This window comes from Rhineura floridana, chromosome 13, assembly GCF_030035675.1.
Source record: "Rhineura floridana isolate rRhiFlo1 chromosome 13, rRhiFlo1.hap2, whole genome shotgun sequence".
Classification (NCBI taxonomy): Eukaryota; Metazoa; Chordata; class Lepidosauria; order Squamata; family Rhineuridae; genus Rhineura; species Rhineura floridana.
The window spans coordinates 35,874,439-35,887,983 of record NC_084492.1 but is presented as its reverse complement, the minus strand read 5'-3'; the positions used below and the strand labels follow the sequence as shown (position 1 = coordinate 35,887,983).

The 13,545-nt window shown below is 45.2% G+C and overlaps 1 protein-coding gene across 5 annotated transcripts in view; it reads right to left on the bottom strand.

Annotated features, from left to right (window-relative positions):
• Window positions 1–13,545, bottom strand: part of MTHFSD (methenyltetrahydrofolate synthetase domain containing) — a 31,936-nt gene that overhangs the window by 13,686 nt on the left and 4,705 nt on the right. For all 5 annotated transcript variants that reach the window (XM_061594140.1, XM_061594142.1, XM_061594141.1 and 2 more), the window contains 4 exons: window positions 13,367–13,480; window positions 11,265–11,355; window positions 7,651–7,763; window positions 6,345–6,470 (listed from right to left, as the gene is read on the bottom strand). In XM_061594140.1, coding sequence (XP_061450124.1) covers window positions 6,345–6,470; window positions 7,651–7,763; window positions 11,265–11,355; window positions 13,367–13,480 — 444 coding nt within the window. The remainder of the gene's footprint in view (window positions 1–6,344; window positions 6,471–7,650; window positions 7,764–11,264; window positions 11,356–13,366; window positions 13,481–13,545) is intronic.

Sequence of the window (13,545 nt, the reverse complement as noted above, 5' to 3'; positions counted from 1 at the left end):
CCAGGGCTGGGCAGATATCGCTTGAGATTAGGAGTAGGGGAGTCAGAGATGGCCAAGGAAGTTATTTATGGAGGCTGAATCCTGACACCAGGAAAGGAAGCCATCAAAGCTAGGTGGGAGGAACATGAGAAGGGTAGCACTGAAGGGGTATCCACTGAAGCCCCCACCCCAGGACCCTGCAAAGCCAGACTTGGGAGTTGCTGTATGAGTGTCGTTTTAAGCCTGGCCCCATAGGCCAGGCCTCTCTAAGGGACGGCTCCTAGGGGTCTGCCCATTGCTTCATTTCTCACAATGCTGAAGCTGCTGGCAATTCAATGCTGTCTTTTAGAGGATCCTCTTTTAAAGGAGTGGAATTGTGATTTGGGGTGGCCCCTAGCGTATTGTGGGGTGCATGCCCCAAGTTTCTTATTCATTATTGTCATTCACACCCATTTATGAGTGTTGCTCAAACACTACATATTTTGATTGGAGAAAATGATTGTTGATCTGGAATGGGTAGTCCTACCCCACACCCTTCCTGAAGATATATGTTATGGGGCATTCCAAAGCTTACTTTGGGGTTCAGAGACATATAAACTTCAGTTGTTTTTGCCATATTTGATTGAGTTGTGCTTTGAACTTTTATGCAAATAATGAACTGGGAACTAACTAACTAACTTCGGTATCTTTGATTAGCCATCTGTATGCACCAGGAAGCCCGAAGCGGCATGTTGCCATTGCACAGCACATGATTTGAATCCACAGGAACAGTCTTCCTCTGGGGTTGTGATCTCTGGTGGCTTCTGTGGAGCTGTCCTGGAAAAGCATTCAGAAGCTTCAGCCTGAGATTTGCTGTGAGATACACATTTTCTGCAATACAGGCTCTAGGGTTTTGTCCTGGGAGCAACTGAAAACACCAGTTTTGGTTTAGATCGGGGTGGTTAACCTTTTTCAGACAGAGAGGTGCAATGTCCCACTACAACCCTTCTGCGACGGTAACATAGCAGAAGTGTGCATGCATGCCCATGCCCCCCCATATTGCCTACAAACTTCCAAGCCTGCCTTTTAAACCCATGAGGGCTGGAACCTTTTTTTTTTAAAAAAAAAAAGTTGACATCCCTGAATTCTGTGCCTGCCTGAATCCTCACAACCCTGAAATAGCCTCCTGTGGGAGGAAATTCCATAGTTTAACTATGCACCAGTATGTGAAAAAGTACTTTATTTTGTCTGTCCTGAATCTAACATGCCAGAGCTCAAGAAGTCTATGTTGCTTAAGCAAGGCTTAGTTGAAACAGGAAGCCTTCTGATATACTCTTTCCTGTTCAGGAGGACCCAATGGCCAGTCTGTGTGGGTGGAGTCAGACCAGGGCCTGAAGGTACTTTGTGGAGAATCCTGCCAGCTGTACTTCAGTGAATCAGCACATGGGGCAGCTGCAGAAATGTCCAACAGTTCCTGACAGCAATGGACTCCTAAGGAGGGGTGTAGTCATCCAGGGCCTCAAGAGGTCTTAGAACCCTTAACATTTTGGGAGTAGGGTCCCAGAGGAGTCCCTATGTCTTCAGCATCCTATGAGCCAATCAGCATGAAAGGGGAGTCTGTTAGCTGCTGAGAAGAGTCTTCTAACATGCTTACTTGTCTTTTCCTGCTCCAATCAGAGTGAAAGGAGGTGAGTCAGCCACTGAAAAGACTCTTTTCAGGAGCTAACACTCCCCTCCTTTCATGCTGATTGGCTCCTAGAGGCGTCTGTTGTTGTGGGAGAATGCATTCACAAGGATCTCATTCTCAACCTAGCATCAAAAAAGGGAGGAGGGGCATGGCTGTGACTATCATGAAGGGACCCTGCCACAGCACTATTGCTCATAAGAGGACCACATGGGATGAGGTGGGGCCTAGTGGTACTTGTTGCGGGTGAGAGGAAAAGCCCAGCTGCATCTTCTGGCTTCTGCTGAAGCTTGATGGAACACAAGGCTCAAGTTAAAAGCAAATGTTCTCAAGCTGAAAAGAATATATCCACACACTCTGAGGTTTTAGTCCTTTTTCCTAGAAACACTGAAAAGGTGTCAGGGTGGGCCGTGAGCAGCAGCCTGAGGTGAGCCAGGAACTGTAGGGCAAGCCACGCATCAGGACCAAAGAGTAAGTTAGGTCTGGAGGAGAATCGAGGAGAACGTACTGAGGAGCAGGCCAGGGGTCAGGACCAAAGAATAACCATGGATGCAAGAAGATGTCATTGTTCAGAAAGAGCATGTGGCTCAAGCAAGGCTCAGTTGGAACAGGGAGCCCTTTTATAGGCTCTCCTGCTGGAGAGGATCCAAATGGTCAGCCAAGGTGGGTGGAGTCAGTCCAGGGCCAGAAGATACTTCACAGAGACCACCACCTGCAGTTCCATGACGCACCTCATGGTGGAGCTGCATAGAATTCCAGAAATTCCTGACACAGGTATGGTGGGTGGTTACTGGCGACAGGGCCTTCTCTGTTGTGGTGCCCTGGTGGTAGTGATTTGGCTGGCATGACCATTACTATCTTTTTGATGCCAGACTAAGCTGGAGCCTTGAACAACAACTACTGGTAGCCAGCCAGTTTTAGAACATTGTACTGTTGTATATTAGTTGATTAATTTGCATTTGGGTTTGCTTGCCGACTCATTATTTTGCTACAACCATTTTCATTTTGCAGCAAGGCACCTGGAGGGCTTGAATTCTTTTGCACAAGGAAACACACACACACACAGAGCATCAACCTTTCATGCTACAGTTATAAAAGTGATGAACACACATCTGCAAAGCAGCCTGAAGATTCAAACTGTGATGTTCCTCCATCCACTGTTCCTGACCCTTTCTTTATTCCTAGAGATCCTGGCAGTATTTAACAATGAAAATAAACAGATTCAAACAAGAATGGGCAATGTTTAAAGAGCTTTGAAACAGCAAGCAGAAGGAGGTTAGCTGCAACCCTTTTTCAATTCTACATGAGATAAGATTGTACTTCTTCCCAAATTTTTAAATTATAAACCACAACTATAAATCAAAAGTAAAAAATTTATAATCTTAAAATGGTTACTCATACACCTTGTTCTATTAACATAATATTGATAAGTATTTTATTAATATTGTTATTAAGCAAGTTTTCATATTTTTATTTGTATGATAGTATAAGTTGCTAAACTGTTAATGGTTCAATTATTTATCATTCTGTTATTGGTCTTTTAATATTGTGCTTTTCCCTCCTATTTCTTTCCAATTTTTGTATAAATTCAAACATCAAATAAAGTTAAAAACAGATAATCAATCAAAAATTATGTACTTTAAAAAAACACAAAACAGCAGACCCACGCTTTGTTCTCTGTGGGTGGTAGTAAGTGTGCTCTTATCACTAGATAAATAACACCCTTTAAAAAATGGAGAGTCCTGCTTCTTTTTCCACAAACTGCTTAAGCTGAAGTGTCTTTTCTCCCCTAGCCCAGCCTTCTATCAAAGCTAGGCTATATCCATCAAAAATTTGTTGGTGTTTGTGCTGTTTGTGCTGTTTGTGCTGTTGGTGGTGCTGGTGGTGGTGGTGCTGGTGGTGGTGGTGGTGCTGGTGGTGGTGGTGGTGCTGGTAGTGGTGGTGGTGCTGGTGGTGCTGGTGGTGCTGGTGGTGCTGGTGCTGGTGCTGCTGGTGCTGCTGGTTGTTGGTGGTGGTTGGTTGTTGGTTGGTTGGTTGTTGTGGTTGTGTTGGTTGGTTGTTGTGGTTGTGTTGGTTGGTTGTTGTGGTTGTGTTGGTTGGTTGTTGTGGTTGTGTTGGTTGGTTATTGTGGTTGTGTTGGTTGGTGGTTGGTTGGTTGTTGTGTTGGTTGGTGGTTGGTTGGTGGTTGTTGTGTTGGTTGGTGGTTGTTGTGTTGGTTGTTGTGTTGGTTGGTGGTTGTTGTGTTGGTTGGTGGTTGTTGGTTGTTGTGTTGGTTGGTGGTTGGTGGTTGTTGTGTTGGTTGGTGGTTGGTGGTTGTTGTGTTGGTTGGTGGTTGGTTGGTGGTTGGTGGTTGGTTGTTGGTGTTGTTGTTGGTGTTGTTGTTGGTGTTGTTGTTGGTGTTGTTGTTGGTGTTGTTGTTGGTGTTGTTGTTATGCACAAGGGTGTAGTCATCTAGGATAGGGAGTGTGTTGGGCTCTGGGAAAAGTCTAACATGTTTACTGGTCTTTTCCTGATGATTGGAGCCAATCAGAGCGAAAGGAGGTGTCTCAGCCACTGAGAAGACTAATCGGCATGAAAGGGGAGTGTGTAAGCCACTGAGAAGACTCTTCTCAGTAGCTTACACACTCCCCTTTCATGCCAATTAGCTCCTAGGGAAGTTGGTTGTGGGAGAAGGCATTAACAAGAACAGAGAAGCAGAAAGCAGTATTCAGACCTGGCCAGATTATTCTATAATCTTGGAAGGTTGTATAATCTTAGAACGGGGCGTGGTGTGACTATCATGAAGGGACTCTGAACTTCAGAACTTGCCACTGTTTTATCTTGCTAATTAAGTAACATGAATAAAGCTCGGCTGCACCATATAGCGGGAAGGGAGGAACCTCACGCACACAGACCAAATGCAGCCTTCCAGGCCTATTTATCTGGCCCTTGGGCCTCTCCCCAAACAAGACCCCTCTCACTAAGGAAGACCCCTCACTGGCCCTACTTCACACCTTCCTTGAATGTTTTTGCCTGGGTGCAAACGTGTCCTTGAATTCTGATAATGCCTGTTCCTTGCCGGATGGAGGGGTGTATGTGGATGCGCATGCAAATTAGCCTACTGTACCAAAGGCAAAATTTACATTCATTGCTCCCTCCAATTTTGCCTCTGGAACCACTCACCACTGGTATGTGGCCCTCAAAAGGTTGCCCAGAAAGATGTGGCCCTCAGGCTGGAAAATGTTTTCCCCACCTCTGACATAAAGGAATGGGTGCTGACGAGTGGGGGGTTGTCTGGCTCCCATTCCCCTTCTGCCTGAGGTTCAGGAGTGCTGCCACTAGTCAGAGTAGGCTATCTGTTCCAAAGGTCTTCATCCTCACAACAACCCTGTGAGGTAGGTTAGGCTGAGAGGCAGTGACTGGCCAAATGTCACCCAGTGAGCTTCATAGGTGAGTAGGGGGAAGGGATTTGGACCCTGAATTGCCCTGGTCCTAGTGCAATACTCTCACCCAGGTGAGGGGAACCTTTGGCCCTCCAGATGTTGCTGAGCGACAACTCCCATCATCCCTGGCCACTGGCCACACTTGCTGGGGCTGATGGGAGTTGTCGTTCAGCAACTTCTGGAGGGCTGAAAGTTCCCTCCCACCTGATCTAACCTCTGAACCACAGTGGTGCCTAGTCATCTGAGTCTGATCAGTGAATTGATAATTATATCTGCAAAAAGCAACAAACAAACAAAAAACTTGTTTTTAGAGAAGGCATGATTCAGAAGAGGCACCCCTTCCCTCCCTAAGTATATGAGAAATAGGGTGGGGGAAATGCCTCTGAAGAAGAGACTGGCTATCCACAGCTTTTGCAAGTGCCGTAAAGTACAGAGAACAGCTGTTATCGGATGGTATTTACTTATTTATTGATTTATTATTTCATTTATATCCCACCCTTCCTCCCAGCAGGAGCCCAGGGCGGCAAACAAAAGCACTAAAAACACTTTAAAACATCATAAAAACAGACTTTAAAATACATTAAAACAAAACAACTTTAAAAACATTTTTTTAAAAAGCTTTCAAGACATCTTTTTTCAAAAAAAATTAAAAATATATTGGGGTTTTTTTAAAAGGTTTAAAAACATATTAAAAAGCAATTCCAACACAGACACAGACTAGGATAAGGTCTCAACTTAAAAGGCTTGTTGAAAGAAGAGGGTATATATATACCATTATATACACATACACATAATATACTATTATATATACATACACACATATATGTTAGATATACATATATTGAAAATGGATAAATAAGGGTGATATATAGATACTGAAAACAAATAAATAATACTTGCCTTTTATTTTTTTAAAAAAAATATGCTGCCTGATCATGGGCACTTTTAAAAATTGTTTAGTTTTTGCAGAAAATTAAGCGATAGACACTGTAGCTCTGCTAATTCTGATTAAGTAAAAGTTGGTATCCAACATTAGTCCAGTTCAGAGTAGACCCACTGAAGTTAACAGGCATGATTAATTTAGGTCCATTAATTTCAGAGGGTCTACTCAGAATGTAACTTTGGTGGAAACAACTCAATATGTCCATGCCTGGTTCTACATCTAATATCAATATCAATAATATTACCTTCATCAGCATTAAGAGCACCTAATGCACTGCAAGACCCTTGAAATACGTTTCTACCATCCCTAAGTGCCTGCTGCGGAAGAGACAACCTACCTTGTGCCAGAGGATCCCTCGGGGCTTGGGGCATCTGCACCCCGTCTTGATCACTCTTGTTGGGGTAAGGATGTAATCCACAATTAGATCATGGTCACCCAGAAGTTCTTCCGGTATGTCTACCACCTATGATAAGGAAGAGGAGAAATATCACCAGTCCACAGGTTGCTTCCAAACTCAGAACCCTTTAGCACTGGGGCAAAGGATTGCTTTTACATGAGGTGGAATTAAAACACTGGTCCATTTAGGACTCTAAAGGTCAATGCCTGTACTTTGGGTTGGACTCAGAAACAAATTGGGACCAATGAAGGTGACAACCAATGGGACTCTGGGATTGTTTCTCTACTACTGATTTCTCTAATCAGCTGGAAGTGGAATTAAAACTGCAGGTGGCTCCACACAGCACTCAACGTGGCATTATATTGTCAGGCTATAAAGAGCCCTTCTCATCTCCAAGATCCTCTGGGATGGTTGCTTAGATGGGAGCTTGACTCTGAAAAGCTCCCCTGGAAGTTTAATTAGTAGCTTCCTCCTTGCAGTTTCTGCCTCTTAACACCTCCCACAGAGGACAGCAATTCCTACGGCAAGGGTGGAAACAGACATATTTTATTTATCTGTTACATTTATATCCTGCATTCCTTAAAATGATTTCATGGCTCTTCTCACTCCTCCCTGAGTACACAGTGTTATCTTCACGACAACTTAGGCTAGCTTGAGAGATAGGGACCGGCCCAAGGTGAATTTCAGGGGTGAGTGAAGATTTGAACCTGGGTCTGACACACCAACTCCCACCATAGTTAGACCAAGCTTAGTGGAAAGATGAAGAAAGTTGTGGGCACCTGGTGCACCCTCAAATTCTTCTTCTCCTTTTGTTAGAACATACATTTGAATTTTGATCCAGAGAAGAGAAAATATAAGAGACAGAGTTAATCATGCAATTTAAATCTGCCCGCCTCATTCCAAAGGATCCTGAATGGCACTTGTTTTGGCTTCTAGAGATGATCTTGCTTCTAAGTCTGTTTTCCAAAGAGGCTGTTGCATTTGGGAAATCAGGCTTGGGGGCAGGTCTCTCTTAACTTGTCTCTTGGCCCCTGACCATGATCTGCAGGAGCAGAATTTAATTCTGCAAAGTGTTTATACTTGGCAGAACATGTAGCAATCTCCACATCTGATTTTGCACCACCACTTTTTTGCCCAGAAATTTAATTCCATTTATTTATTTGTTTCCTAGATCAGATTATGCACAGAGCCCAGGAATTCATTCCCCGTCAGGAAGTGAGTCACCCCAGTTCAATGCTGCTGTTACCTGGCAGTCGTGAACGGCCGTGACAACTATTGTGTCCTCTCTTACAGCTCCCATGGAGACCATCATTGCATATTCCATGTCTGCAAAGCCTTCCCCTTTCCCAATCCTCCAGCCTGCAGTGAGAAAATGAGCACCCATGACCACATGGATGTAATAGGAACAGAAGTGTTGAGTTTTTGTACACACACACCCTCACTCCCTCACACACACACACACACACACACACACACACACACACACACACTCACACCCTCACTCCCTCACACACTCACTCACACCCTCACTCCCTCACACACTCACTCACACCCTCACTCCCTCACTCATTAGGGGAGCTCTGCCTCCCGCTCCCTCTACTTGCCAACCTCCATCCCACCCCCAGGCAATCCCACTCCACACCAACCCACTTGCCTTGTCTATTCCCATGCCACCGCTAAACACTGTTGCCATGCAGTGCACCTAGGCAGCCCACCAGCCTCCTGCTACACCCACCCACCCAGGCTGCTGCCACCACCACACCTAGATTGCCTCCTCATTCGCCAGGGCTGCCACCACTGCCTTGCCAGGTGGTCACGGGTGGTGTGAGTGGCATGCAGGTGGAGGGGGCTGGAAGTGTTCATGGTGGAGGGGGCTGGGGCTGGAGCGCCACCTGTCTATGGTGCTGCGAACTGCAAAGTGTGATGCTCACATTTTTATTATATGTGTAGATATTTCTGCACTCCACTGCAATATATAACTGGTCTGTTAAGACTGGTAGTTGAAAGAATGAAGACATTTAAGGTTTGTTATGACAGAAAGGTAAAGTTATACAAGCTGAAGCAGCCATATGGCCTGCAATCAGGGAGCCATTACTAACTGAGAACAAAGACAGTAAGAGGAGGGAGGAAGGGGATGGGCAAACCCTGCAAAAACAACCAACACTTTAGAGGCGTAATTTGATAGACAGAAAGGTCTCTCTCTACTCTCTCAGCCACTTCCAGTTCAGGTCACTTGTAACATGTATTGGTGCTCTACTTTCAACAGCAAGAATTGCCCTGCTAGATCAGGCCAAAGGCCCATCTAGTCCACCACTGTGTTCTCAAAGTGGCAAGCCAGATGCCACGTGGGAAGCCCATATGCAGAAGGCGAGTGCAATAGCACTCTCCCCACTTGTGTTTCCCAGCAACTGGTATTTAGCAGCATGCCTCTGACCATGGAGAGAGAACATAACCATTGTGGCTAGTAGCCATTGGTAGTCTTATCCTCCATGAATTTGTCTGCTTCTTTTTAAAAGCCATCCAAGTTGGTGGTCATCACTGCCTCTTGTGGGAGGGAATTCCATAGTTTTGGGGAAGCCACCTGAATGAAGAAAACTTAAGTCAGTTCATAGGAACATAGGAAGCCCCTTATACTGACTCAGACCAGTGGTCCATCTAGCTTCATATTATCTAGTCTACACTGACTGACAGTTGCTCTCCAGAGCGTCAGGCAGGGAGACTCTCCCAGCCCTGCCTGGAGATGCTGTGGACTGAACCTGGGACCTTCTGCATGCAAAGCTGGTACTTATTACGGAGCAATGGCCGTTGCTCTATAGGGAATTGTCATCATAGGAACTTTTCTTGATTTCTTGATTCATCCATCAGTTAAATCCACACAGAGTTGCATATGAATGAAACAATTCTACTGAAGAAAATGTGCTTGCTTTGTTTTCAGATGATGCACATACGAGGAGCCCGGCTGCTGGATCAGGCCAATGGCCCACCTAGTCCGGCACCCTGTTCTCACAGTGGCCAACCAGCTGCCCATGGGAAGCCCGCAAGCAGGACCTGCGTGCAAGAGCACTCTCCCCTCCTGTGGTTTCCAGCAACTGGTATTAGGTAGCACACCGCCTCTGACTCTGGAGGCAGAGCATAGCCACTGATCGCCTTCTCCTCCATGAATGTGTCTAATTCTCTTTTAAAGCCATCCAAGTCGGGGGCCGTCACTGCCTCTTGCAGATTCCATAGTTTAATTACGTGCTGCGTGAAGAAATGCTTCTTTTTGTCTCTCCTGAATCTTCCAACATTTAGTTTCATTGGATGTCCACGATTTCCAGTGTGACGAGAGAGGGAGAAAAAACTTTTCTCTATCCACTTTCTCCGTGCCGTGCATAATTTTATACATCCTAGAAGAAAAATTTCTCTGTGTGCACGTGTCAGAGAGAGTGACAGAGAGGGGTGCCTTTTCTAAGAATGTGCCTGCCACCTACAGTTCTGGAAAGTCCTTGCATCATATATCTCAGTTGTACAAATTTGGCTTATGCAGTTGTGGCTTCTGCCCATTGGGGCTGGTAGGGTGGAAGGCAGGGAGGCCAACAGTAGGTGGAGCCAGAGCCAATCATATGCAGAGCCAACTCATTCAAGTTTTGCCCCCATCCTCCTCCCTGCTGAGTTCTCCAAGGGCAACACTAAGACTGAGGACACTGACAGGCAGTTCCACTCCCTAGACTGCTTGCAAGCAGAGAGGCAAGCTGGAGGGGGTTGGCTGAGGGCAGACTGAGGTTGGTGGGCAGGGCCTTGGTATATGGGGGTTCCACCCTAACTATCATGGCTAATAAGAACCAATGGAATGGTCTATCTAGTCCAGCATCCTCCTTTCCTCAGTGGCCAATCAGATGCCTCCAGGAAGCCATCAAGCAGGGCAACAAGGCAATGGCCTTCCCACACCATGTTCCCCCCCCCCCGCAAACTGATATTCAGTGGAAGATACACTGCCTCTAAACATGCGAGGTTCCATTCCATTTAGCTATTATAGTGCCAGTTGATACCTAGGGCTATCTGCCTAGAATTCTTTTCTATTAATTGTGTATTTGCAAATTTAAAAATGAAAGGAAAGAAAAAAACAAAGAAAAATAATGAAACAAAATAAAAAAAATTAAAAGGTGCAAAAGTAAAAAATAAAGAAAAAGAAATAATATAGGAATACTGCTAATCATAACAATAAACCACCATCAGTTTACATTACAGATACAACAGCCACCAGCACATGCATCTCGTTAAGCCTGTAAGTTGATAATAATAAGCCCTCCAGATATCCAAATAGGTATCCATTCAAAATTGATGCCTGCATAAAATATGGTCCAGTGTAGCCAAGGCAGTGATGGCAGCCCACTGCATAATAGACGGTGGGTGTTTATTTCTCCAGGCACAAAGTGTAAGTTTTTTAGCTACCACATGGGCTTGCAAAACCCACTTTTGTTGTGTTTGTGTAAACCCCTATGTTACAGGAATATAATTTAAAAGTGCATGAACATCTGCAAATGTTTACACACCTCTTTACCCTGGTCTTTGACACCTCAGCCATATATTTTCAGGACCCACACTTTTTTGTGATTTTAGGTTGTTTTTAGGTTGTGTTAATTATTTTCAATGCTGTATATTGTTGTAACCCACCCTGGGACCTTTGGGTGAAGGGTGGATTAATAATAATAATAATAATAATAATAATAGATTTCAAAATTACAAAATTATTACGGATAACAGCTTCAGAGCAGAAAGAATATATCATTCACTGTACAAGCCCACATCATGTGCCAGTATCTATCTGCTCCTCTCTGGCGACAAGCTGAACTTTAAATCCCACCTTTTCCTGCCATGTACCTTTGTCCGAAACAGCCACAGATCCTACCACAACCAGGTCCACTTGCACCTTTGCATCTAGTCCTACAGGTACACTGTAATCCCTGATACCCTGGGGAAAAAAGAACAGAAATCAAGGAGGAAGAGGAGACTAGGAGAAGGGCCATCGCCCAGCGAGACAGCATCTGCTTGGCCCGCAGAAGGTCCCAGGTTCAATCCCCAATGGCAGCATCTCCAGGTAGGGCTGGGAGAGACTCCTGCCTGAAACCCTTGACAGCCGCTGCCAGTCAGTGTAAGCAATACTGAGCTAGATGGACGAATTGTCTGACTCTGTCTTAGGCAGCTTCCTTAAGAGACTGCTCCAGTCTTGCTTTACTGTTGGGGAAGGGCCATCACTCAGTGGTTAGAGCATCTGCTTTGCAGGCAGAAGGTCCCAGGTTTAGTCCCCGATGGCATCTCCAGGGAGGGCTGGGAGAGTCTTCTGCCTGGAACCCTGGACAGCCCCTGCCCGTCAGTGTAAGCAATACTGAGCTAGATGGACCAATTATCTGTCTTGGTGTAAGGCACCTGCTTATGTTCCTATCTTCCCAGAAGTTAGTAAATGCAAGCCAGAAATCCCCCCCACCCCAACAATAGTGTATTAGAGAGAACAGAAGCCTCCTATATCCACAACAGCCGGTTCTATTCTCTTCTTGGAAGCCTGCCAGGTTATTCTTTGGGGATTCTGAAGTGCTGGGGAACTTCAGGCTGAACGAAATCCCATCTCCAATCCCTGTTTCAGAAATATAAGGGCTTCCGTTCTGCTGCTGACCTGAACGTGGCCATTCTCGAACAAAGCAACTCCAAAGTGAGCCTCCAGCACCAAGTTGCTGAATTGCAATTTAATCAAGTAGTTCAGCTCTGTCACCTGCGGCTTCAATCATGATAAAGGTTTCCTGTTCCTCTATGGGTATTTATTAACTTAGCAAGGCTGGGGTTGTTTGGCTGGTCTTTGACTGTAATAAAGACTGATGATGAGGTTGGGGTTGTGACATTACTTCCCATCAGTTTTTGCTATTCTGGATGGTCATTTTGCCTACATGCCAATGTGGCGTAGTGGGTAGAGAGTTGGACTAGGATCTGGGAGACCAGGGTTCAAATCCCCACATGGTCCTGAAGCTCGCTGGGTGACTTTAGGTCAGTCATAGTCTCTCAGCCTAACCTACCTCACAGGGTTGTTGTGAGGATAGTATGGAAATGGGGGGAGCCACGCATGCCACCTTTGAGATCCCTGGTGGAATATAAATGTAATAATAAGAACACTTTTAAGCTTTTACTGTAATAGTCAGAGATGGTATTTTTGGTGTTTACTTCTATTTGACATCACTGCATATGTTCCCCCATCCCTTACACACCCATAGCATTAGTATTATTAGTATTCACACAACATTTATATCCCATCTTTGCCTCCAAGGAGCACAAGAGGGCATACTTGACTCTTCCCCTCCCCCATCGTAACCTCACAACAACCCTTTGAGGTAGGATTAGAGACAGTGACTGGTCCAATGTCACCCAGTGAGCTTCATGGCTGAGCAGGGTTTGAACCCTGGTCACACAGGTCCTAGTCCACCACTCTAAACTCTACACCATCTGATGAAGTGGTATTCTAGCCCACAGAAGCTTATGCCACATGATAAATCTGGGACTCTTTGAAAGGTGTCACAACAAGAAGCTTTGTTGGTTTTGCTAAAATAGACAACACAGGAACTCAAATTTCCCATAATGTTTACCAGCTTTAGCCAGCTTTAACACTAGAGGGCGCCAGAGCCACACTTTATAGTATACACAGGACAGTATCCCCCTAACACCAAATCATTCCTTACAAGGGATGCTGTGAATTTGGCCCTGAATAGCAGAAATGTTTTGCTGTCCACACTTACTCATAAAAAAAAAAAATCAAGATGGTGAGGTAACAGAGATATCTGACCGGATCTAGCAAACTGGCACAGGCTTGTCTGTAGCCTTCCTGCCATTTCCAAGTGGTCTCCTTGACGCTCAGCAGTCTTTTTGAAGGACAGTAGAAATCGGTTAACCAAGGAACCAAATTCCTCCTCCCTCCTCCCCTTCCCACCTGCCATTCTTACCTGAGAGGTGGCACATTTTTTTAAAGTCTCTTTAGTTGCTCCAGAGGGAGGGACAATCCTGTTGAATAGCCCTGTTCGCAGACGTGGGGTTGGCACCAAGAGAGTTTTTCTGGCCTGCAAGAAGAGGAGACAAGGAGAACAAGGAATAAGGAATGGAAAGTGGGACTCAGGGAGTCCCC